General features: G+C 36.1%; 1 protein-coding gene across 1 annotated transcript in view; it reads right to left on the bottom strand.

The window, feature by feature from the left end:
• The window catches only part of Otc (ornithine transcarbamylase), a 74,674-nt gene that overhangs the window by 24,763 nt on the left and 24,853 nt on the right, over nucleotides 1-25,058 (bottom strand). Inside the window, exon 5 of the mRNA XM_003469339.5 lies at nucleotides 576-729. Coding sequence (XP_003469387.2) covers nucleotides 576-729 — 154 coding nt within the window. The remainder of the gene's footprint in view (nucleotides 1-575; nucleotides 730-25,058) is intronic.

Raw genomic sequence — 25,058 nt, 5'->3', positions numbered from 1 at the left:
CCAAATGAAATAATTCTTTTAAAGTTATTTAAGTTCCTGATTTGGAAGCACATGGCTAAATTGGAGACTCAACTCTATAAATCCTGCATGTCTTAATTCTACTTTTAAACAACAAATTTATTACATTATAGAAAATGACCTTCTTTTTAAAAGAGCTTTGGTAATTGACCATTTTAAATATTCAAGCACACTCCATGGGTCTTCGTTCCCAAGCTACAGTCTCTGATTATGTAAGATTGCATAACACTTGTCCATTCTGTATGTTCCAGCATTCCCTATTCATCCACTGTGTTAAATATGGCATCAAAAAGTAAAGTGATTGAAAGAACAAGAGATGTGAGAAGGGGCTAACAGTGTTCAGGAGCAGGATTTGGTGCAGAAATATCTTATAGACTTTTTAATAATGCTTTCTTTCCTTGGGACATGCAGTATGTACACATATATGATAATTCTTTGTCATGGTGATATTTGAAAATAGAACACTAATAGTATCATTTAAATAAACGGTTCTACTTAAGTTAGTCAAGTATTCTTTGTTGACTTTGCTCTCATGTAAGGCAAAGAAATACCCCAACCTGGAGTGTGAGGTAATCAGCCAGGATCTGGATAGGATGATATGTATCAGACAGTCCATTGACAATTGGGATGGATGCTTCTTTAGCCAGGATGTCCAGATCTGAATGGTTAAACACTCGAGCCAACACAACATCTGTCATGCTAGATAACACACTGTGGCAAAACAAGAAACAATAATCTAAGTTAGTTGTACTTAATAACTCGTTCTTTAATACAAGATCCTAAACAATTATTTAAAATGCTAAAAAATTAAAATTTCTGCTAAGTGAGTATCAACATGATGGATTTAAAAGCTAATATTAAACATTTAGTCACAACGGAAGACAGATATTGTTCCACCAAATCTTATCCAGTTACCAGTGACATTATGTTTGTTATAGTTTATATTTATGTATCTCCCAAGCTCCTCATGCACTCAGAGGTGGGACTTTGGGAAGGTGATTGAATTATGGGGCTTAAAGCTGACATGCTTTTAGGAGTTTGGATATGATGGGAAGAAGTAGGCCACTGGGGGGTTGGCCTGAAAGAGGTTATTTCCCTTCCCAGATCCTCCCTCTGATGTCTGCTTCCTGGCCTCTCTCATATCAGCACTTTTTCTTCTACTATGCCCCTCTGGCATGCTGTTTTGCCTATGGAATTTAACCTCTACAAACTGTGGACCAAAATAAACTCCTCCTTCCTTAAATTGTGGGTGACATGTTGCTCCAGCAATGAGGAAAGTGATAAAGACAACTTTTTTTTTTTACGGACATAAATCAATTGTGGGCCCAGAAGACATAATGATTAATTATAATTGATAAATTCCAATTAAGTTTGAAAGAACAAAACCAAAAGCAAGATACACAGGGTAACATTAATTACCTGGGCTGTGGCTAACTTTGTATTATATTATCCCACAGAAAAATACACATTTTCTCTATAAAACTGAAAGTGCCAGTGCAGCAGCCATGGAAGTGGAGATACAGATTGCCTCCAAGAAAGAACACACTGGGAGGAGAGGTATTGACTGACTGTCTCCTGCCAGCAGCACTGTGCCTTCCAGATCCGCTGCAGCATCCCTGCCCAGGCCACATTCTCTCTGGGATGTTCTCAATGATCCATGACTTTAATGACTGATGACCAAGCATGCCAGAGAAACTAGTGGTAGACCACTCCTGCCTCAGAACCTCTCTTCTAGGCAGTCTTTGTTCTGGATTCCTCATTGGCCTGATATGTCTGAGAGAGTTTCAGAACTCTGTGACCATCCAGCTTTCTCTGTTAACTACCCTTCTTCCACACGATCACACCTGCACCCAGTGTGAAGACTCCTCCCCCAACTCCCTTGAGGTTCTGTGTCAGGCAGGAAGGCAGTAATGCCCAGCTCTATTCCTCCTCCACCACCTTCTCTATTTTATTATGCAAAGATGTTTTTCCCTTATTCATTTCTTGTGCTTGTAACCCCATCCTTTCTGCTTGTTTGTGGACCTGACCTGACATAACCAACAGTGAGCTCTGGCGCTTATAAAATCCATTGATCACTCAAAAGACTCCTTGCCCCCAGAGATTAGAGGATTTAAAATTGAACAGCGTATTCCTGCAATTCTAAGATTCTCACTTGTTTTTTCAAATTCTCATAGATTTCTTATACCCATACTGCTCAGATTTTCAGTTATGAATCAGCAAATTTTCCAAAACTGTAAGAGTCCCAAATCTTTGTTTAGCATATTGAGGACAAGAGAAAACAAGCAAATATGTCACATGTTTTACAATCATTTAATAAAAGACAGTATATTTTTAACACAAAAAATGGTTTATGAAGGGCAGAGTTGCAAAGAATGAGTCTGAAAACAAACCAACTGGTCTTTATGATATTTCATACATTATTCTTAATTTTTCTTATTTCATTACTTCTGATGGAAGCTTTACAATAGCAGAACATCAGAGAGGAGAAATCAAGATTTTCACTGCTCTGAACTGTAACACATTGTATGATATAGCAAGACAAAGTGAATAAAAAGGCCACTTTATAGTTTCTCTGGAAAAAAGATACTGTTGGTTAACTTTTGGTAGTGGACTAAGACAACGAGTTTGTAGAGTTTTTAAAACTCTCGATTTCTAGTCAATATGTTATTAATAATGTGAAAAAATCAAAATATCAAGGAATAAAATTGTTATTATTTAGATCTAAAATGTCCCCCCAAATTCTCATGTGTGTGCAAGGTGATTGGATCATGGGAGCACTATACACATCAGTGGATTTATCTCTTCTCTCTTGTTTTCTGGCCATCATAATATGAGCAGCTTTCCTCCATCCAGTCTTGTCACCAGTTTAGACTGGGGAGGTTCACTTGAGATTTGGGTGGCCCACAGAAGAGATACACAACTGTGGAAATGTCTGAACTTGCATTTATTCTCAATTGTTCTATTCAGTTGTGTGAAATTGGTGGTGGTCCTTAGGCGCCTAGCCTGTGCATTCTACAGCAGTCTTTGGAAGTTTACTGTCTTCACTAGGACTTATGGAAGTCTAAATTTATACCAAAATACACAATAGCAGCCATATATGAGTAGACCTTGGTTATATCAGTTATTTGCTTTGGGGTATTAGGACATGTGTTATTCTGGAGGTCTCTTGACACACAGAACACACTGACTCCCATAACCCCTTCTCTTCAAAATCTGCACTAAAGTACTGTCCGCCATCTTGCTTTTTCAAGTTTCCTTCCCGCCAGTTGATTTCTGCCTCAGAACCCACCAATCACGAACTTTTAAATTGTGACCAAAAGTAAGCCTCTCTTAAAGGAATTTTGTCTTAGTGATGGAAAAGTGACTAGGATGAGGACGTAAGCATTATTACTTTTAAAAATGTCCTAGGAGATTCCAATTTGCCATGAGAACCAAAGCTAGCAGCTGCTTCTCTGATCAATATCAGCATCACCTGCAGAGAAGAACAGCCTGCTCCATCCAGATTTACTGAAGCAGAATCTGAATTTTAATAGGGTCTCCAGGCAATTCACTTTCATATTAAAAATTGAAACTCCTAATCAAGAAGGAATTGAGGCTACCACATTTTTAAAAATATCATTTGTTCTTTTCTTAGAATCCCAATCATGCAAGAAATCAATCAAGTAAACAAAGCTTCTGAGATAGTAGCCACAGTAACAAGTAGTGATCTCCAGGCCAAATGAAGGAAAAGGTCATCTCAAATTCTCCTTGAAAAGGTGATTCACCACTTTTCATTAAGGCCTCCTTTATTAGTATATCCAGCTACCCCAATCTAAATGATACATTGCAACAATGGTTCAAATACTTTGGTGTGTATCAGAGCTAAGAGAACTAATAAACTACACAGAATACTAGGCTCTAGATACAGTTGGCCTGGGGCATTGTATGGTTACTGAGTTCCTTAAGTGATTCAGATAACCTTCCAAAGAACTATTAAACCTAAAGCATGGGCTGCTATGCTAAAAGAATTTTACATCTTTTTTCCCCCTTCTCAGGATCTTAGTACAAATCTCTTTCCCAATACAGTCATGCTGATGCACCATACTACAGCTATTCCTTGTTTAACGACCTGTTTAATGACTCTTTAGACTTATGACCCTCTACTCAGATTTACAACCATCTTTTTTTTTCTTTTTGGAGCAGTTTTTAAAATCTTGTTTACAGTGTCTCAATAACTTTTGCCTTCTATGTCATCTTAGTCACTTTCCTTGTCACTGGGACAAAGTACCTGACACCTACAATTTAAAAGAGGGTAAGTTTACTTTGGCTCACATTTTACTCCATAGTTGGCTGGCTCCAATGCAGGAAGGCATGGTAGAAGGGTCTGATGGAGGAGAAAGCACCACCAGATATATACAGAGTTGGCCTGGGACATTGTATGGTTACTGATTTCCTTAAGTGATTCAGATAACTTTCCAAAGAACTATTAACCTAAAGCATGGGCTGCTATGTTAAAAGAATTTTGCATCTTCTTTTCCCCTTCTCAGGATCTTAGTACAAATCTCTTTCCCAATACAGCCATTCTGATGCACTGGCCTAGAAATAGCCTAGAAGCAGAGTCAAGGGAGAAACTAGGAAGGCTGGGGGTATGGACTCTTCTGCCCAGTCCTCACCTCCTAACAGCAAGCCAACTATATTGCCAGTATAATTCAGTCACCTTCCAAACATATGAGGCTGTAGGGAACATTTTAGGTCTAAACCATAGCACATTTCATACTTTCATACTTCAGACTTCTTTAAACCTGAATGACTTCCTAAAGTATGAACAGATAAGACACAATATATGGGTAAACATTGCAGTTGACTTTCTGGAATGTCATAGATAGAAAATCAGATTTGACTTTTATTATACTCCCTCCAGTTATTTTTGGGAGCTAGAACCACAAGCTTCCAACATTTTAGGCTTTTAATGAACTTTTTAATCTGTTGTAGACTTTATATAGATTTATTATGTATCAAATACAAATATTAATTTAACCTCACAGGTGAAATAGCTTCTGAAACCTGGAAGTAGCTAGTGCAAGGTTATGAGAGAGGTGAAGAAAGATGAGACCGAAAGAAGTGTTGGAGGAGCAACTAGAGTATTTGTATTTTTATTTCAAGAAGATTTAAAAGAGGCTGTTTGTGGTTCCCTCTTTTGAACACAGAGGTCCTGATGCAGAGCAGTAAAAAGTCACTTGCTCTATTTACAATGTCAAGTTAGGTATCCGTGGAACTTCTATGCTGAAATTCATAGGCGAATATATGGTTCACTTTATTGCGATTGCCCAGCATCCCTTAGAATAGGGGTTCTCTTCACTTATGGAGTTTTACAATACCCTAATATCACATCCAGCCCTTTTTAAAGTTAAATCAGAAGCTATGGCGATGGGATACAGGATCTGTGTGTATGAGTGTGTATGTGTGTGTTTGTGTGTGTGTGCATGCGTATATGTGTACATGTGTACATGTACATGGACGTGAGTACTGAGGATCAAACTCAGGGAAGCCTGCATGCTAATCATGTGCTTTACCATTAGGTTATACCCACAGCCCCATGTCACATTTTAAAGCTCCTCAAATTATTCTAATATGAGTAGTAAGCTTAGAACCATTGTCCTAGAAAATAGAGGGAAGAGAGTGGGTTACTTTGCTATTGTGTCACACAATGGATCCAGAAGATTTAAAAGAGCAGAAGAGCAAAATCTAAATAATTGCTGAAATCTCACACTATAAGAAAAGTAATAAAAGATCATTTTTCCTTCCTGTTTCTTCACCAAGTTTCACTATGTGGAGCAGACCCTCCAATCTGCTAACACCACCAAACAGGCCTGGAAATTTCCCTTGTGATAAACAAGGAACAGAGGCTGTCAAGAAAAATATTTGATGATACTGACAGCAGAAGTCAAGAGGAAGACAACCTTGGACTTTGTCCAGGCAGCTGAAACAGACAGGTACTGTGTGAGATTTGTATTCCATGAAGAAGATGGTATCCTAAGAAATTCTGTGTTGCATTATCATGAAGACATCAAAAGTGGAATTGTGTGATTACAGTATGACCCATCTTTCAAAGAGAAAAATTAATTTATTATGTTGGACCTGAGATGCTCTTCCAGCTGCTGAGTCAGTTCAGAGAGGCCTGAATAAGTTCATGAATGTGCCAACATATACTTGCCAAGTTTGGGTTCAGCATAAAGGACTATAAAGTTTAAAAAAAATCAAGTAAGAGAGGGTTGGAGCTGGAGATTGGTGATAAAGCATTTGTACGGCATGTTGGAAGCCCTAGGTCCACCTTCAGCACTGCTTAAAAAAGGCAAACAGTGTAGTCCCTTATGCAGGATGCAAGGAGCACTATCCTCTGGGATATTTTCTTCATGTTCATGCAGAACCCAGAATTGGAAGTTTGTGATTACAGTGTGGTGCTCTATCTTTCAAGAAGCAATAATTCTAGTTATTGGTTCATTATGTCTGCAAGAATCTCTGCAAGAACCTTTGTATTTTTCTATTCAATTCTTTCTTTTGTTAAAAAAAAAGAAAAACAAGCATGAAGGATAACAACATGTTATACTCAAAGGCATGAGTCTGTATACACTTATAAGCTGGGTTTCTTTTTAGCTCAGTCACTATCAAGAACAATGCCATAGCAGCACAGTAGCAATACTTTTACTCACTCAAGACCCCTATCACACAGATTTTGATCTCTAATATGGTCCTATATTTAAAAAGAGAATAAGCAGAGTTCATTAAAACATCAATTCCATGTCCTTCAGCAGGACAAAATCAGAGTAAGTCTGCAAGATCCCATTGTTGCCAGATAGCAGAAGTGGTTTTACAACTGGTGGGGACAGTTGGGTATAATAGCACATTCTTATAATCCCAGCATTCAGGAGGCTGAGGTAGCAGGATTACTGCACGTTCAAGGCCAGCCTGGCCTACATAGTGAGACCTTACTTGAAACAAAACATGACAGATGCTACTAACAGGAGGAGTCAATTTAAAAGTGCTCTCCCTTTTAACATGTGATGGCCTATAATAATTAGTATCAGTATATGAGACAAATTCAGTTTGTGAAAGCCTGTGATACTCGTAAGAAAAGTTAACATAAAGAAAATGTACAAAAATAAAATAGAAATATCAAACAAGGGTGAATGTTATGTGCATTTAAATTTGTTAAAATATGTAGAAAAATATTTATATATAACTTTATAGACATTTTCTGGGTTTTATTATATATGTTTATATTCAGAAAGTACAGATATGTATATTTATTTATATATTTACTTTTGTGGTGCTGAGGACTGATGCCAGGACTTCTGTAATGGGGTAAATCCCCAACTCTCTTTCATTTTTTATTTTATGACAAGGTCTTCATAAGTAGTTAAATTGCCTAGGCTGGGGTCAATTTGTAGTCCTTGTGCCTCAGCCTCTCGGGGTCAGATATGTGCTATTTTTAATCTGAATAAACCATAAAGACATAACATTATTTATAAGTTAAATAGTTATAGAAATATTAGAAATTTTACTATAAATGAACAGGCATCTTCAGGATTTGTAGACTTATATGAAATGAACTTAAATGAAAAGTTTTTAACAGGGCCTGAGGGTATTTTTCTGGACTCTATAGGAGTCCAGTAGTTAACTAGTACCAATTATAACATAGTTCTCAATTAAAAAGATGATATGACCATTTATTCCAAAATAGTAACTTACTTAACTGCTCTGAAAAAAAATCTAAATTTTTGGATTCATTATCCTGTTTCTCAGAGGAAGAAATCTTTTGATGACTCTAATTATAACTCAATGTCTATGAGAAAGGTGTTTTTCATGATTAAAACCAGACTAGGTTAGTGTATTATAAAATATTAAAATGAGTCATGTACTACAGAGCTTAAAAACAAATAGAAGCAAAAGAACACTTCATTTTCTAGATTCATAAAATGTTAGAATTTACATAAAGACAGGAATAAGAATAGAATAGTAGACAAAAATAACTGCCCCCACCCCCAAAATGTCTACATCTCAATCCCCAGAACCTGTGAGCATGTGATTGCCAAAAACATGATTAAGGGTTTTGTGATGGGAATATTCTACTGGGGTGGATCCAATATAATTACAAGTCTTTATGAGAGAGGGGCACTAAGCTAGATATAAGAGAAGATGTTACGATGCTGAGATTAAAGATGGAGAAAACAGGACTAGAGAGAAGTCTCTGGAAAATGGAAAGGGTGAGGAATTCGATCTCCCCTCGAGCCTTGAGAAGGTACACAGTCCTGTGTAGCATTTTAGATCTCTGACTACCAGAACAATAAGGAAATAAACTTATTTTAAATCATCAAGTTTATGGTAATTTGCCAAGGAAGCAATAGGAAACCTGTATAAATTCCATAACAGAAAGTGAAAACTATGTGATAAAAAATATATTCAGCCTCGTGCACAGCAGTTTGAGCTTAAATCACTCTGATCATAGCAGCAAATTTTCACTAAACAACCAGAATCACGTGGTTAAGCAATCCATTAAACCTGCATCCCTGGCTTCCTGATATTATATTTTTTTGCAGCCTCGTAACATTGCATAAACCTGAGGATATGTAAAATTATTTTCTTATAAATTTCCTGACAATCCAGTAACATATAAAAGTTTAAATTCCAGGAATACACTACAGCAGGAATTAAAGTTTTAAGAATAAAAAACAAAAATTGACCTATGATATTAATACCACTGCATCCTGTTTTGTTGTAAAAATATTAATCAACTCCTTAATCAATGTCATATTTTATATGTACCTTTTTGTAAAATATTTAGAGCATTCAGAGAAATTTGAAACTTTAGTCTTGTGATTAAATGCTTAAAAGCATTTGATTACATTTTGGCAGTCAATGTCAAATGGTTGCTATTTGCTTTGTTTACTTAATATGCATCTGATTTATTGATTACATAAGCAATATAGGCTGTCTTTTTCATCTCTTTCAGTGCTAGGGATGAAACCTAGGTCTTCACTCGTACTAGGCAAGTTCTCTTCCACTGCACCATGCTCCCAGTCCTTGCATCCTCATATTCAAAGCAATGAAACTTGAACATGCATCAGAATTCGCAGGAGGGCTTGCTAAAACACTGCTGTGTTCAGATTTAGTAGGTCTGAGTCTGACAGGCTTTACAGAACTGTTGCTGTTGTTGCTTAGATTACCACATTTCCAGAAAGTTATTGGAGGAATGTTTCCTATTTTATGTGTAAATGAATGCTAGATGTTTTTTTTAAACTTTAAGCAATTAATTGATTGGACTTCAAAAATAGGATAAAAAATAAAGAAATACAGGCAAAAAGGAACATGACAAAGCTTGAGCAGAAGGCTTGGTTCTCTTTTAGCCAGAGAAGCTGTAGGTGATATGGAATCCAAGGATATGAAGATCAAGGCTAGGCAGTTTTCAGGTTGTTTTCACATTGGATACATTTTTAGAGAAATATATGAAAATACTTTAGATGATTAATTCACATTTTGTCAATGACATTGACTTCTACTTCATATTTAAAGTTGCTCTAAACATGGAGAAAGCATAAAGCCATTAAAGATTTTTAAAAAACAGCCTTTTCACTGACAACAATGACAACCCTATTATTAGAGCTGGATTATAGGAACATTAACAGTAATCTATGTTTTATATAGCTCTCCTGCAATTTAAAACTCAGCTTTAAACATTTGAAAAGCTTTATTACATGTGCTATAAGTGAAAGGTTGACAAGTGAAAAATACTCTCAGGCCCTGTTAAAAACTTTTCATTTTGGCTGCTTTTTATTTTCATTGAATATATGGAATTCTTACTTGCCTTTCAGTAGATTCCAGCAACTTTGAAGATAATCTTAGGTATCTACTAACAATGGTAGAAAACAGCTTTTATAAAATCCACATTACCTAAATCTGAAGTTCCCCACACATACTAGTTTTCCTTCGATGTTTAATAGTCAATTGTAGAGTTGTTAAGATGTGATTAACAAATTAAATATTTATTCAATCTAATTTTTGGAAATGTTAATATTTTCCCCCATCATCTCTTCTACTTTTGAGGAGAGGCATAGCGTGCAATGTGCAGTGGGAAGATGGTTTAGAAGATAACATGTTAAAACTGATTATTTGTGAATGATGGCATTGTCTTTGTCAAATACACATATATTCTTTCAGTATAAAAACTATTCTATCAAAGTAGTATTGCAATATCACAAATGTATATCATTTATAAAAGGTAATTTCTCTCAAATATGAATTGGAAAGTAATTGAAAATGAGTGAAGTTTTCTTAGAGTAATAGCTAATTTCTGGCCTCAGTAAGAAAATATACAAGATGATACTGAAACATTTTGTCACACTAAAAGGCAAGGAAGTTATCAAAAATGAAGAGTTGGGTTAAAAAAAGCCAATGTGGAGACAGGTCACATTGAACAACCATTGGATAATTTGAGCATAAATAAGAATAATAATTGCGATGAACTAAAACCTTCAAATATTTATTAAAATCCATGAGTTTGTAGATACTAAAAAGGAGAAGAATATTGAGAAGAGTCATAGCAAGACAAATTTTACCCTGATCTAAGTGAGCTCTCAATCAGATTGTGCAAAGTCCTGGTCAGAACAGTCAGACTACATAAAAATAGAACATGGTGTCTGTTTGTAGTGTTTGAAACTGAACACTTAAGAGGAAAAGAGGACAGGAAAGTAGAATGGGTTCTGTTAGGGAAAGGGAAAGGGAGGCGAGTAGAGTCTGTGGGACTGGAGGAACAAATACTAAAAGCAAACAAAACAGCAAACAATCAAAAAGTAGTGTGTTGAACCAGATTTTAAGAGCAAATGTAGACGGATATCGAGGAGATTGACAATCACACAGCAATCTTGATCCTTTCAGAAGAACTTGAGCTATTTTTAAAACATTGTAACATGGCAAATGTTTCTTTTTTTGGCAAAATCTATTGTTGGCATATGAACCTGCACACAGGCTTCAAATTGCCATGAAACCAAAGAAAGAAGTAGACCGAATCAAGATTACAGACTGTAATTTATTGGGAGGACTCATTGCCAAAAGTATGGTAGAGGATAGCTGCAAGACTTGCGTAAGAGGGAAGGAGACTGCATGGTGGTCAGGGTAGAACTGGCTTTCATTCAAGCTAGAATGTGCCTGATTCGTCTCAGGTTGACATCAAAGACATCAGGCACTCTCTGGCACTAAAGATGTCTGGTAATAAAATTCTACATGCTACTCCAATGGTTGCTGATTATCTATAAATAAGCCAGGAGTTACTCAGAGATAGTCACAGTATTTACAGCTCACTGGCTAGATGTCTACAGTGTCATAAAAAGCCAAAGGTAAAAGGAGACCATAATCTTATAGGATGCTATCATCCATTCTCCCCTTTGTCCTCATCTTGTCTTGAATAGATTCCAGCTGGTTATCAATGTCAACTCTTTTTGTTCTAATAATCAGTACACCAGTGCATATTAATTGTGCTTTCATGATATCCATTCTCCCTAGTACCTTCTGCTCCTCTTCCTTTCCCTTGTCCTCATAGTTCTCCTTCTGGTTTTCTATCACCTTTTACCCTTAGACCCCCACGTGTGAGAAAACTGATTAAATAGCTGACTAGGAAACAGTGGGATAAATGTTTTCTTTGTGTATAATGACACCATTGAAAGCCCTATAATTATTTTCAAAATTGTTATTTTCTATTTTTATTTTTTATCAAAGCAGACCTATACCCAGAGGGCATATTAGGGCTATCTCTAATGTAAATTGGTCAAAGGATACACTCTGACTGAGTCTTCCTCCTGTAGTAAAAATATTTTAGTTCTCTGGTATCTTAACCCGGTTTATCATTTTACTTACATCAATGTAAGAATAATGAAGATAGAGGCATTATAATGCCTTCAGCAAACTGAGATAAAATCATTTCAGAAAAAGCTATGAATGTTAAATGAAACTGCCTTATTTGATTCATTATTGAAATATTCTATAAACCTTAGATCATTTTGACTTAGATGTTTATTCCCAAGTTTGAGGATCATAGAGAAAAAATGGTGGAGCATAATATATTCAGAATGACTTCCTCAAATGTGCTATAGAAAGTTTGGTGTTGTGTCAGTGTAAACTGCCTGGGAAACCACAGAGATGGCAAGAATTGAGTCAGAGAGAGTCTAGAGATAGGGTAAGAGCAAAATGTGTTTTGACCAACATTACTTGATTTTTGTTCTGTATCCCAGTCTTTTATAAGCAAACTCTTATTTCTCTTACTGTAACTCATGAAGATTAGTATTAGTATTTCCCTTTTGCAACTCAGGAATCTGGGACTCAAGAAGCAGTTGATCCAAACCAAAAGTGCCAGTATGTGGCAGAATTATGAATTGAACTCAAAGCTGACACTGTTTCAAGGCCCTTGCTGTTTACACAGTAGCACACCACCTCTAAGAGGATATAGTTCAGGCTGTGAGATATTGGCTTGGGTCACCATTTAACCATGAATACATAAGTGCCCTGTACAGTGTCTCAATATCCCTTTTGTAGAGATTCATGGATATAACATACTTCTCATTATGTATCAAATTTATTTGTACCTAATTAGGTATATATTTTCCAGTAGGTACCAATATTTTAAGAGATTTTCCCAAGAAACATAAAAAATTATATATTTTTATCTTAATATCTTTGGCATAAACACTTTCATCAAAGTGTTCTAACTTTTAAAAATGTTTTTCGGTATGAAAATGATTCACTCTTTTTTTGACTGTTTCTCATGCGCAAATCCTACCATGACTTCCATGATTTGAAGTATCTCAATGTCAACAATAGGAAACTTAACCATGTTGCTACAAATAACAGACATGTGGTTGTAGTGGCTTAAATGGTATCCCACTTCCCTAAAATGCATATTCACTTAGAATCTCAAACTCCAGCCTTGTGTAGTCTTTGTAGATACGATTAGTTAAGATGAAACTGTACAGAGTAAGATATCTCATAAATTCACTGATTGCTGTCTTTATTTTGAAAATGGAGAGAATATACAAGGAAACAGAGAAAAAGGCCTGGTGAAAATGGAAGCAGATTTTGGAATCATGCATCTATATTCCAACAAATATCAAGGAATACCATGACTCACCAGAAAGAGAATCATATCTAGCTAACACATGGATTTTGGGTTTATGTCCTTGCTCCTGGAATTGTGAGAAAATAATTTTCTGTTGTTTTAAAGCCATGAACTTTGTGGAAATTTATGATAACAGTTTTGGGAAATTAACATAGTAGCTTATGCTGATTTTCCTTTTTTTAGTTTTAGCAGAACACATTTCCCTACCATAAGTGAATTACATCTATACAGAAAGCAATTAGAGTAAACCAACATTACATTAGTTGGTTTTATATGGAGCCTTTCACACATGTGGTTCCTGAAGCTGTATTACTAAGTACTGTATTAAAGTGAAAATGACTGTGAAGCTATTATGCACCTTTCAATAGTGCACTCAGAACATTAGGTATGAACAGCTACCATTATGGAAAAAACACATAGCCTTGAAACTGGAGTGATAATGTCCCATTGCAGTTGCTAAGTTCCATCTGATTTTAAACTTCTAAAGAATCAGTGATTTGAATCATTCTGAGGTGTCACTTTTAGTATTCTATTTAAATGAACAAACCCAGAGAAAGACCAAAAAAAAAAATATCCAGCTCTTAACACAGTACAGTACCAGGGAATTAATAGATGTATATGCATGCATTTTTTGATTTCTGACATGTTAAGGGGTAGAAAGAGCTGCTAAGAGAAACTGCTCTGAAGTGGAAAGTGAGCATGGAGTTGATTCTATTTGATTGGAGCCTGGGCCCCGAGGGATTTATATTAAATTGAGGAAGCTACCCAGATCTTACTAGTGTCCTCTCACAGGTATAGGGTACACTGCCTTGCCAGTTAGAGGTTATCTAAATAGCAGAAAGATGGCCAAATCCAAAAGAGCAATGAGAGCTCAGTTGTGAGGAGGTAATATAGCAGTACTGAGATGGTTATACTAACCATGGGGTGGCCCTTGCCTGGTATCTGGGAACTTGGACTTTACAGAGTTTCTATCATTCCCAGAACTGATAAGGGTATACACACTGTGATTTATAGTGAAGACCTTTTTTATGGAAGTCTGGAATTTGGGTCTGTGCTATGAAGACAGTCCCCAATTAAAAATGAAGAAACTCCAGGACCAGATTGTTGAAGAAATTAGGTGCACTTTGTGCAACCCTGTTACACAGTAAAGCATGGTATCGACACGGCCCAGATTGCCTACTACTCCACCCTATGTTTTTCTTTAAGAACACAGTGCTTGACAGTTAGAAGTTCCTCTTCATGGTAATTGGCTGAAACTATCCAGGTCCAAAATGCCTGCTCAAATGACCTCTGGAAGATCTCACACTACTGTATAATCCAACTTCTATATTAAGTGACACATCCATCAACTGCCATGACAGGAAGTACCATACTACAAAAGGAATAAAAAAATGATAGTACCTGAAATTTTTGGAGAAACCTTTGTCTATTTCAGGAAAAAAGGAAACATGACTATTCCTCCCCTGTATTAACATAACTTTTCCCCCTCATGTATTTATCCCTGTATCTATGTCTTCCCCATCCCAGTGGGTTGAGGGATTGATTTACAGACTAAATTTCCCATTCCCCATTCTCAGGCCACAAAATAAACTTTTGCTGTTGGTGCTCAGCTTCAGTTTTGATTTTTGGCTTCACGACACTGTGTGTAAAAAGATTCTTCTTTGGAGGGGCTTCCTTCTGCAAGGAAGGGGTTAAAATTTGTTGGTAATAATTCCATTGGACTAAGACTTGAGAATGTGTCCCCAAATTCCTTCAGACTTTAAACCATGTGTCTTTTCCTTTCATTAATTTTTTAAAACTATTAATTGAACTCAGGGCCTGGAGCATGCTAAAGTGCTCTGCCACTGAGCCACATTCCAGTCTTTGTTTAGTTTTAATTTTGAGACAGGGTCTCACTAAATTTCCAAGGATGGAAGAATGTGTAATCTTTCTGCTTTGGTTTCTTAAGTAGCTGGGATTACAGGGATGCACCACTATGCCCAGCTTGTGAGACACTTTTATGGCTGTCTTTGGAAAAACAATTGATCATAGTTCTATAGTACTCCAGAAGTTACTGCTCATTTGGATTTCAAAGTGAATACATTTTTAAAAATATTTTCAGTACTGAAGATTGAAACCAAGGTTTGGTACATGCTGGACTAGTGCTCTACCACTAAGCTGTAGCCCCAACCTTCCCTTTGTGATTTTGATTTGTATTTTTTAGTTGAAATAAATCTTAGCCCTGATTATAATAGTATATTAAAGACTTTGATTCTTCCTAATGAATTGTTGAACACAAAAATAATCTTAGAGATCTGCAACACATTAGCTCTTCCAAAACATCAGTGAAAATTTCCAACTTTGTGCTTCCCTTCACTCACCTTCATATTATATGGTATTCAACTCAGACTTAGATAGGGAGAATTCATTCACAATACATTGTACAATGAACCAGTTAACAAGTTTTATTATTATAACTGAAGGAAAAATAAATGGCACTATTTTTATTTCTTTAATTGTGGAATTGTTTGGGGATACTTGTTTATTGTGAACTAGTTCTTAAAATCATGAATCTAAATATAAGATATTTTTATTATGCTAAGAATATTTAACATGTAATCTAAAAGGCTTCTGCACAGCAAAAGAGTCACTAGAGTGAAAAGGCAATCAACAGGAAGGATGAAAATACAATGTTATTAGCCAGCTTTCCTAATAATGGGACACAATATTTGACACAGTCAATTTAAAGGAGGAGCAGTTTAACTTAATTTATTGTTTCAGAGGACTCAGCCTACAATCAGCTGTCATCAACTGAGGAACATCACAGAGGAAGAGCATGGTGGAACAAAGCTGCTGAGTTCACAGAGGCTGGAAAATAGAGTACAGGATCAGTGCCAGAGAGAAAGAGGCAGCAGAGCAGATATACTACTCAAAGTCATGCCTCCATGAGTCACCCAGACACAAACAGATGTGTGCTCTACTAATCCCCTGGGAAGGTCTCAAAGCCAGTCAAATTGAAAGTCTATTCCAATGAACACAGCAATCATTTATCTGATAGTTTTTAATATTTAAAATATTTAAGGAACTTCTAAAATTCAACAGCAAAATAAAACATATTTTAAGAAATGAAAAAAGATTTGAATATACATTCCTGCAAAAAAGACATACAGATAGGTAACAGGTATATGAAAAGGTGCTTAACATTAGTAACCAGCATGCAACTGCATATCAAAACCACATTGAGCCATCATTTTGCACCTGTTAGAATGGCTGTTACTAAAAGGACAAAAGGTCAGTGAGAGTGTAAACAAAGGGAACACTTGTACACTATTGATGGGAATGTGATGATGTATAGCAGTGAGGGAAAAGATTATGTGGTTTCCTCAAAAATTTACAGACAGAACTACCATATGATTTGGTGACACTGATTCTCAGTACTTATGCAAAATAATTGAAATCATGATCTGGAGGAGATAGATATTTGTACTTTCATGTTTCTTGCAGCATTATTCACAACAGCCACAGCCACAGTGTGGAAACAACTTAAATGTCTATTGTCAGGTGAATGGAGAAAGAAAATGTGATATATATATATATATATATATATATATATATATATATATATATATAATGTAATATTGTTCAACATTAAAAAGATGAAAATCCCACCTTATGCCAAAATAAAGATGAACCTTGGAGGCATTACACTAAATGAAATAAGCCAGTCATAGAAAATACTGCATGATTTCACTTTCATGAGGTATCTAAAATAGTCAACCCAGAAGCAAAGAGAATAGTGGTTACTAGGGGGAATGGGACTTGCTGTTTAGTGGGTATAAAGTGTCAGTTAAGCAAGATGAATGAGTAAGTTCTAGACATCTTCTGTACATTTTTAATACTTAGGGGTTTAGGTTTTATTTAGTATTTAGGTTTTTTTACTCTGTGATTGGATTTTGTTTTTCCTTCCTTTAGTAGATAAGACTACAGACAAACATACAAAGATATATTATATCTGTATCTACTATATGCACATATTGTATGTGTATGTATTTTACATGTGTGCACGTGGTAATTTTCAGATTTAAGATATGTTTACTTGCAGATTTTAGAATATTGTTAGCTCTTCTCTTCCTGAGTATATCCAGCTTGTTGCTGTCTTTGGCTTTATGCCACTGTTATTTGTCTGTGGTGCTCTTTCCACAGCTTTTCATGATTGGCTCTGACTTTTCATTGAGTTCTCAACTTGACTGCCACCTCTTCAGAGAGGCGTTTCCTAACCACCCAATCTAAGGTAGGCTCTACCCGACTGACAAATGAATCTGCTTCATCATATCACTTATTTCAACCTGCCATCCTATGAATGCTTTATTTACTTGTTTATAAAAGCCTTCTCACTCTAGAATGTGCTTCCACTCCAACAAGCATCTTATTTGACTTGATCAACATTTTATTCTTAGTGCTAAAAAATGCCTGGGAGACAAACTAGTCATTCCATAACTATTTTTGAATGAGTAAATGATTAAGTCTTTTGTAAAAATAAACTGTGCTTTTGAAATTGCATTTAACAGTTTCAAAAGACTTGCCTAGTTTTGCTTTTTTTATTTTTTACTTTCTATTGCTGCATTCACTAAATTCCCTGTTTCTTTTTGTACCAAATGCACAGGCACATTTTATTCTATCAGGTCTCTCAAACAGCCAGACAGGTAGATTGAAAAAACAACACCATCAATCAATGTCAAGTGCACACTATTCTCTTGATTTGAAAGGGCAATTGCTGTCATTTAAACATCACCCTTGCATCTTAAAAGTTTAACTTGTACAAAAAGCAAAGGAGGCAGTTGCTAAGAGTTGTTCAGGACCTATTGTAGGGAAAGTGTCATTAAGATTCATTGCTTTACTTCTCCTGTTCAATTATTTCTATGGAAGGCAGTGAATTCCTCTTGTCTTACTCAACTTAGATTTATTGAATTTCTGAGTTTCAGCATGTTTTCTAATATTTTAACAGATTGAGTAGTAATGGTCTACAGAGAAAAACGTCCGATTTTCCAAGTATCTACACTATCCGCTTTTCTCACATTCTCTATCCCATCCCATCCTCCTATAATATTATACTATCCGTATTTTTCTTTTATCATAGTTGTATCTGCCTTCAAGATACAGCTTTCTGCAATTCTCCCACAAGAAGACTGTGGAGCTCTCTTTTTTAAACCACTGAGGTTATACACACTTATACTTCTTTAGCTCACAATTTCACCAAAGAACTTTTATTCCAATGACTTGTACACATTTACACTTGGAGGGCCAACCTTTAGTGTAATATGTACAATACCTAATCTGTTCCTTTACTCTGAATCAGAAGCTAGTTTGTTTCATGCTTTTGTACATAGGCACGCACACACACACACACACACACACACACACTCATATGTGCTATGAGAGTAACAAATCTTGGATCATTTTACTTCACTCATCTATTCAACCTTCAAAATCAGTTATCAGGAAACTATAGAAATTATCTTTATCATTACTTTACTAGCCCAGATGCAGAGCACAACAGCCAAGATTGCCTGCATCTCCCAAAATGTGGTCTCTCAAAATTTGGTCCAGCTACCCTTACATCAGAATCACTGGGATAGCCTAGGCCCTGAACACGCATGGGTTGAATCCTAGCACACAGCGAAACCTTGGAACTTTGCTCCCAGGCAGTAAGACCACTCTCCGAGTCTGAAATCACCCTAGGACTCATAGGAGTCCCTGCTAGCCTACCTGGCCCACACCTGGCGAACTCCAAGAGACTAGAAGTTGCTTGTACTCTGCCCCAGGAGCCAAAAGTGGGCCAGGTGATTCCCAGGGCATGAAGAAATCTTTGAAACATCTCTCAAAAACCAGAAATATAGGAAAATGACAAAATGAAAGAGCAAAATGCAATCTCAAACTTCCAGCCCAACACAAGCAAGTGTAGGAGACATGGACACAGAAGAAAACATAAGCCATACACTTGAAATTCCTGAAATGATAACAACTGAAGTAAAAGAAACAACTCTGGGAAGCTATAAAAGAACTCAAAACAGAAATAACCTCCCAGGTAAAGAAGAAATCATAAATGTAATGAAAGAAATGTTAAACACATCTAAAAAAAGACAGTTTAAAAATTAGAGGAACAATGCAAAAAGATGGAAATTCTGAATGAACAATAGAGGAAACAAACAGAATGCATGAAGCAGATTCAAAGAGATATACAGGAAATCAAAAATCCCATCAAAAGTTGGCAAAACCACCTCAACGAAAGTGTAGATAGAATTTCAGACCTCGAAGACAAGATTGCAGCTAGGGAACAGGAAAGAAAAGATCGGTCCCTCCAAATTTAAAGACCCAATCCAAAAAATGAGTATTTGTCATGAACATACAATTCTCAGATGAAGAAATAAATAGTAAATAAATATATATAAATATTCAACATCACTGGTCATTCAAGAAATCCAAATTACAACAACAATGAGATATCATCTCACTCCAGAAAGAATTGCTAACATTAAGAAATTAGCCAGTAACAAATGCTGGTGGACTTTTGGGGGACTTCTCCATTGCTAGTGTGAGTTTAGACTGGTACAACCACTATGGAAATCAGTAAGGAGATGCCTTAAAACACTATGATTAAGAGGTTCCATTAGACCCAGCTATTCCTCTTCAGGGTATTTTCTCAGAAGAATTGAAACCATCATAGTACAGCAATACATGTGCACCCATGTTTATACCAGCACAATTTGTAGTAGCTAAATCTTGGCTACAATCCAAACACCTATCAACTCAAGAATGGATAAAAAAGATGGGGTATATTTATATAATGGAGTACTACTCAGCCATAAAAATGATAAATCCAGGGCTTTTGTAGGTAAATGGGTGCAGCTAGAAACCACACTCATAAATGGAATAAAACACACTCATATGTTCATGTGTAAATACCATATTGTCTTCCTAGTTTAAGAAACCAAAGTAAGATCCAAAAGTTACAGTAGATACAGTTAAAGGGAAAGAAACTGCTCAAAGTGAAATTATGTTGTTTGATCAATTTTGCATACCTGTATCTGGTAGCCTGAGCAATCATTTTGGGGATAACAATGTGCAATATAACCACCATTTTCAAATTTCTATCATCTCATTTTGAAATCTTATATCACCATTGTTTGTTGTTGTTGTCATTATGCTTTTATAATTGTTTGTTTCTTAATTTTCCTGTGTTTTCTTCTTTAAAATAAAAATCATTCAAAAACTTGTAAATATATACCATCTCAAACATAACTGGAAAATTAGCATTTCTGGGCATCAGGCCCAGGATTCTATGTTTTAACAAGTTTGCTAACATAATTTCCAAACTAAGTTTTAGAATTAATCTCTTTACCTGCCTTGATTAGAGTTACTTTGTTTTTGTCCATATATAGTTTACCCAAGGACATACTTTTGTTTAAGGAACAACTTTTATATCTAATATTGTACATGCATTTTGGAATATATAGAGATGATAATTTATTTTATAGAAAAAGCAAATAATCCCAGAGAAATGCCTACCTATGATGGTCACTGGTAAGTAAATAAGTAGGTGAGCTGACATTAGAACACCACTGTTCCAATTTGCCTGTCTGAAGCATTAACATAGTAGGTCTGACTGCTATCCTTTGAAAACTCATCAAGTTAGGAAGTTTCCACCATTCCCATGCTTGGTAAGAGTGGTTCACTATGCCTAATGTTTTAAATAACTGTCTGGCTTAAAGTAAATATCTGATTTCCTTTTGTGGATCTGAATTTTGAGTGTATGTCAGGGAGAGGGTGTCAATATCACAGCCCCAATAAAAGCCAGAGGTGCTGAGTGACTTATGAACTTTTTTTGTTGGCAATAGTTCTCGTTGTTGTCATAACCAATCACTAAAGGAATCAAGTGTGTCCTATGAGATACCACTAGGGGAAGAGTTTTGCAAGTCTGAATCTGGTTTACCCTGGACTATTTTTTATACTGGGGACTTGAGCAAGGGCTTTCACATTGAGTTTAGCTACCACCACCACACTACACCATTTTTCATTTCTTTTATTCTGAGAAAGGTTCTTACTAAACTGCTGTTTCGTACAGGCTGAGCTCAAATATCTTGGAATTCACATGTGTCTTTCTCCCTTTCTGATTGGGACTGGTATCTTTTGTTGTGATAAACCATATCCACAAGTGTGACTTTGTTGAGCCCTGTGAAGCTCAAGGTGGTCTTGGGGACCTGCTCTCATGAAAGTCACTGCTTTTCTTATGAGCTAATTAGAAAAATCAAAAATGGTAGCATGATTTAAATCTCGACTTAACTTTTGAGCTCCATTATTTCTCTGAGCCATGGTTTGCTCATCTGTAAAACTTGTCCAATAATATTTACTTTATAACGTTTTTACCAAAATTTAGAAACAATAACATAAATCACCAATCTGGGGAGCAGAGGCAGTGTGAAGTGAGTTCCAGTGCACTCGTATGGGCCTGGGGAGAGTTTAAGATCATCACTCCCAACAGTTAAGTGCCTGCCTAGCTTCCAGACATACTGGACTAAGCTCTGCAGGTTTTGCCAGCCTACCTGGACCACCCTCAGCAACCTTCTTCCAACACAGGGAGCTGAGGCTGCATGAGGTGAGTTCTAGCGCACTGGCATGGGCCCGGTAAAAGTTTGAGACCATCAGTCCCAGCTATTAAGTGCCTGCCCTGTGTCCAGACACACTGGGCTAGGATCCAGAGATTTTGCAGCCCAACTACATGATGCTTAGCAACGTTTGTTCAATTAGGGGAGCTGAGGGCACACGAGGTGAGTTCCAGTGCATCAGCGATAGTCTAGGGAGAGCTTTAGACCATCACTCACAGTGGTTAGGAACTTGTCCAGCTCCCTGAAACACCAGACATGGCATGGGAGATCCTGCAGGCCTAACTGAACCACGCTCAGCCATCTCCATTAAGTCCCAGGAGCCAAGGGCATAGGAGGTGATTTCCAACACGCTCAGGGGAACCTTTGGAACATCACTTGAAACACGGAAATACAGAAAATGACAAGATGAAACACCAAAAATGCAATCTCAGACCTCCAGCCCATTCCAAGAAATCTAAGAGCCATGTACATAGAAGAAAATATATGCCATAAACCTGAAATGCCTGAAATAATAGCAACTGAAATAAAGAAGCAACTCTGGGAAGCCTTAAAGGAATTAAAATTACAAACAATCTCCCAGGTAAAAGAAGAAATGATAAAAGTAATGAAAGAAATGCTGAGCACATCTAAAGAAAACACAGTTAAGAAATTAGAGGAACAATGCAAAAAGATAGAATCCCTGGATGAACAATATAAGAAGCAAACAGAATACATGATGCAGATTCAAAGAGATATACAGGAAATCAGAAATTCCACTGAAAGTTGTCAAAACTGCCTCAATGAAAGTGAAGATAGAATTTCAAACCCCTAAGACAAGATTGCAGCTAGTGTACAGGAAAGGAAAGATCTTTTAAAAATAACAAGGAATCAGGAAATAATAATTTATCAGCTGCAAGATGGTGCAAACAAAAACAACATAAGATTGATAGGAATAAATGAAAATGATATCAAGATGCTAATTACAGAAGTAATAGCTAAAAATTTCCCAACATGAGAATAGAAACTGACATAAAGATTAGTGAAGCACATAGAACTCCAAATATCCATAAGTAAAATAAAACTTCACCCAGACATATAATAATCACCATCCCAGAAATCCAACATAAGAACAGAATACTAAAAGCTGTTAGAGAGAAAAGACAGATCATCTATACAGGAAAATCTAACAGAACCATAGCAGAGTTCTCAACACAAACATTGAAGTCAAGAAGAGCATGGAGTGAAGTATTGCAGAACCTAAAGGAAAATGATTTCAAACCTAGACTGATGTACCCTAAAAAACTGTCCTTAAAATGGATGGCAAAATAAGATATTTTCATGACAAAGAACAGCTGAGACACTTCATGATTACCAAACCAAACCAGCAAAGAATACTGAAAGACATTTAGATACACATGGAAAACACTACTAAGCAAGGCAAACATTAAACAGAATAGAAAGATAAAGATGCAACAGCAGAAAGATAACATGTCAACAACAAACCATTCAAATTCACCATGCGAATTCACCAATTGAAATTCACCAATGAAAAGAAACAGCATGAAAGAATGGATCAAGAAAAAACATCCAACCATATGCTGTCTACAATAAACCCATCTAACCCAAAAATAAATATATACTGAAAGTAAAAGAATGGAAAACAATACTTCATACAACAGAGACCCCCCAAAAAAAGTGGGGATAACTATTCTGTTTGCAGACACTGGGAATTTCAACAAAGAACGAACCAGAGAGATAAAGAAGGTCACTACCTACTAGTTTGGGGAAAACTTCAATAGGAAGAGATGACAAGCTTAGATATATGTTCACAAAATTCCAGAGACCCAGCTATAAAAAGCAAGTATTAAGAGATGAAAAATCAAATTACCAATAACACAATTATAACAGGAGACCTTAACACACCATTGACAACAAGGGACAGATCAACCAGACAGAAAATCAGCAAAGAAATAACAGAACTGAACCACACCTGTGAACACACGGACTTGATAGGCATATACAGAGTGTTCCATCCAACAACATCAGAATATACATTCTTCTCAGCAGTACATGGGACATTCTCTAAAATAGACCATATACTAGCACATAGAACACATATACATAAATGCAAAAGAATTGAAATTATCCCATGCATTTTATCAGATCATAACACCATGAAATCAGAAATTAATGATAAAGGAAACTGCAAAAAACTCACAAACACCTGGAAATTGAATAACACACTCTTGATCAAACAGTGGGACACAGAGGAAATTAAAGAAGGAATTAAACAATACCTACGAGGAAATGAAAATACAAATACTACTTACTGGAATCTGTGGGATTCAATGAAAGCGGTACTCAGAGGAAAATATATTGCACTGAGTTCCCACATCAGGAAAACAGAAAGAATGCAAATAAACAACCTGATACTACACCTCAAACATCTAGAAAAAGAAGAGCAAATCAAGCCCAAAGCCAAAAGAAGGGAGGAAATTATAAAAATCAGAGCAGAAATTAATGCAATAGAGACTAAGAAAACAATACAAAGAATCAATGAATCAAAGAGTTGGTTCTTTGAAACAATAAATAAAATTGATAAGCCCCTAGCCAACCTTATTTAAAAGGGAAGAAAAAGCTCAAATTAATGTCATAAGGATTGAAAAAGGTGAAATCATTACAGACTCTGTGGAAATACAGAAGATCATCAACACCTATTTCAAAAGCTTCTAGTCCCATAGGTTTGATAACACAGAAGAAATGGACAGATTTCCTAGAAACATATGAAGTACCAAAGCTGGGTCAAGAAGATGTAAAAATGCTGAGTAACCCAATTTCTGTTAATGAAATTGAAAATGTAATTACATCCTTATTTACAAAGAAGAGCCCAGGTCCAGACAGATTCACTGTGAAATTCAAAGAAATTCAAAGAAATTCAAAGAAATACAAAGAAGACTTAATGCCGACACTCCTCAAACTCTTCAATGAAATCAAAAGGGAAGCAATTCTTCCTAAGTCATTCATGGAAGCAAATATTACTCTAGTACCAAAACCTGAGAAAGACTCAAGTGAAAAAGAGAACTACAGACCAAATTTCCTAATGAACACAGATGCAAAAATTCTCAAATAAAGTACTGGCAAGCAGAATGCAGCAAATCATCAAGAAAATTATATTCCATGACCAAGTGGAATTCATCCTAGGCATGCAAGAATGGTTCAACATACATAAATCAATAAATGTAGTCTACCATATCAATAGAGGCAAAAGTAAGAATCAC

The sequence above is a fragment of the Cavia porcellus genome, unplaced genomic scaffold, assembly GCF_034190915.1.
Source record: "Cavia porcellus strain 051 isolate PalLab524CR breed Dunkin Hartley unplaced genomic scaffold, mCavPor4.1 scaffold_3, whole genome shotgun sequence".
Taxonomy (NCBI): domain Eukaryota; kingdom Metazoa; phylum Chordata; class Mammalia; order Rodentia; family Caviidae; genus Cavia; species Cavia porcellus.
Note: the sequence above shows the minus strand (reverse complement) of the source record. Positions and strands in the feature narration are given on the sequence as shown.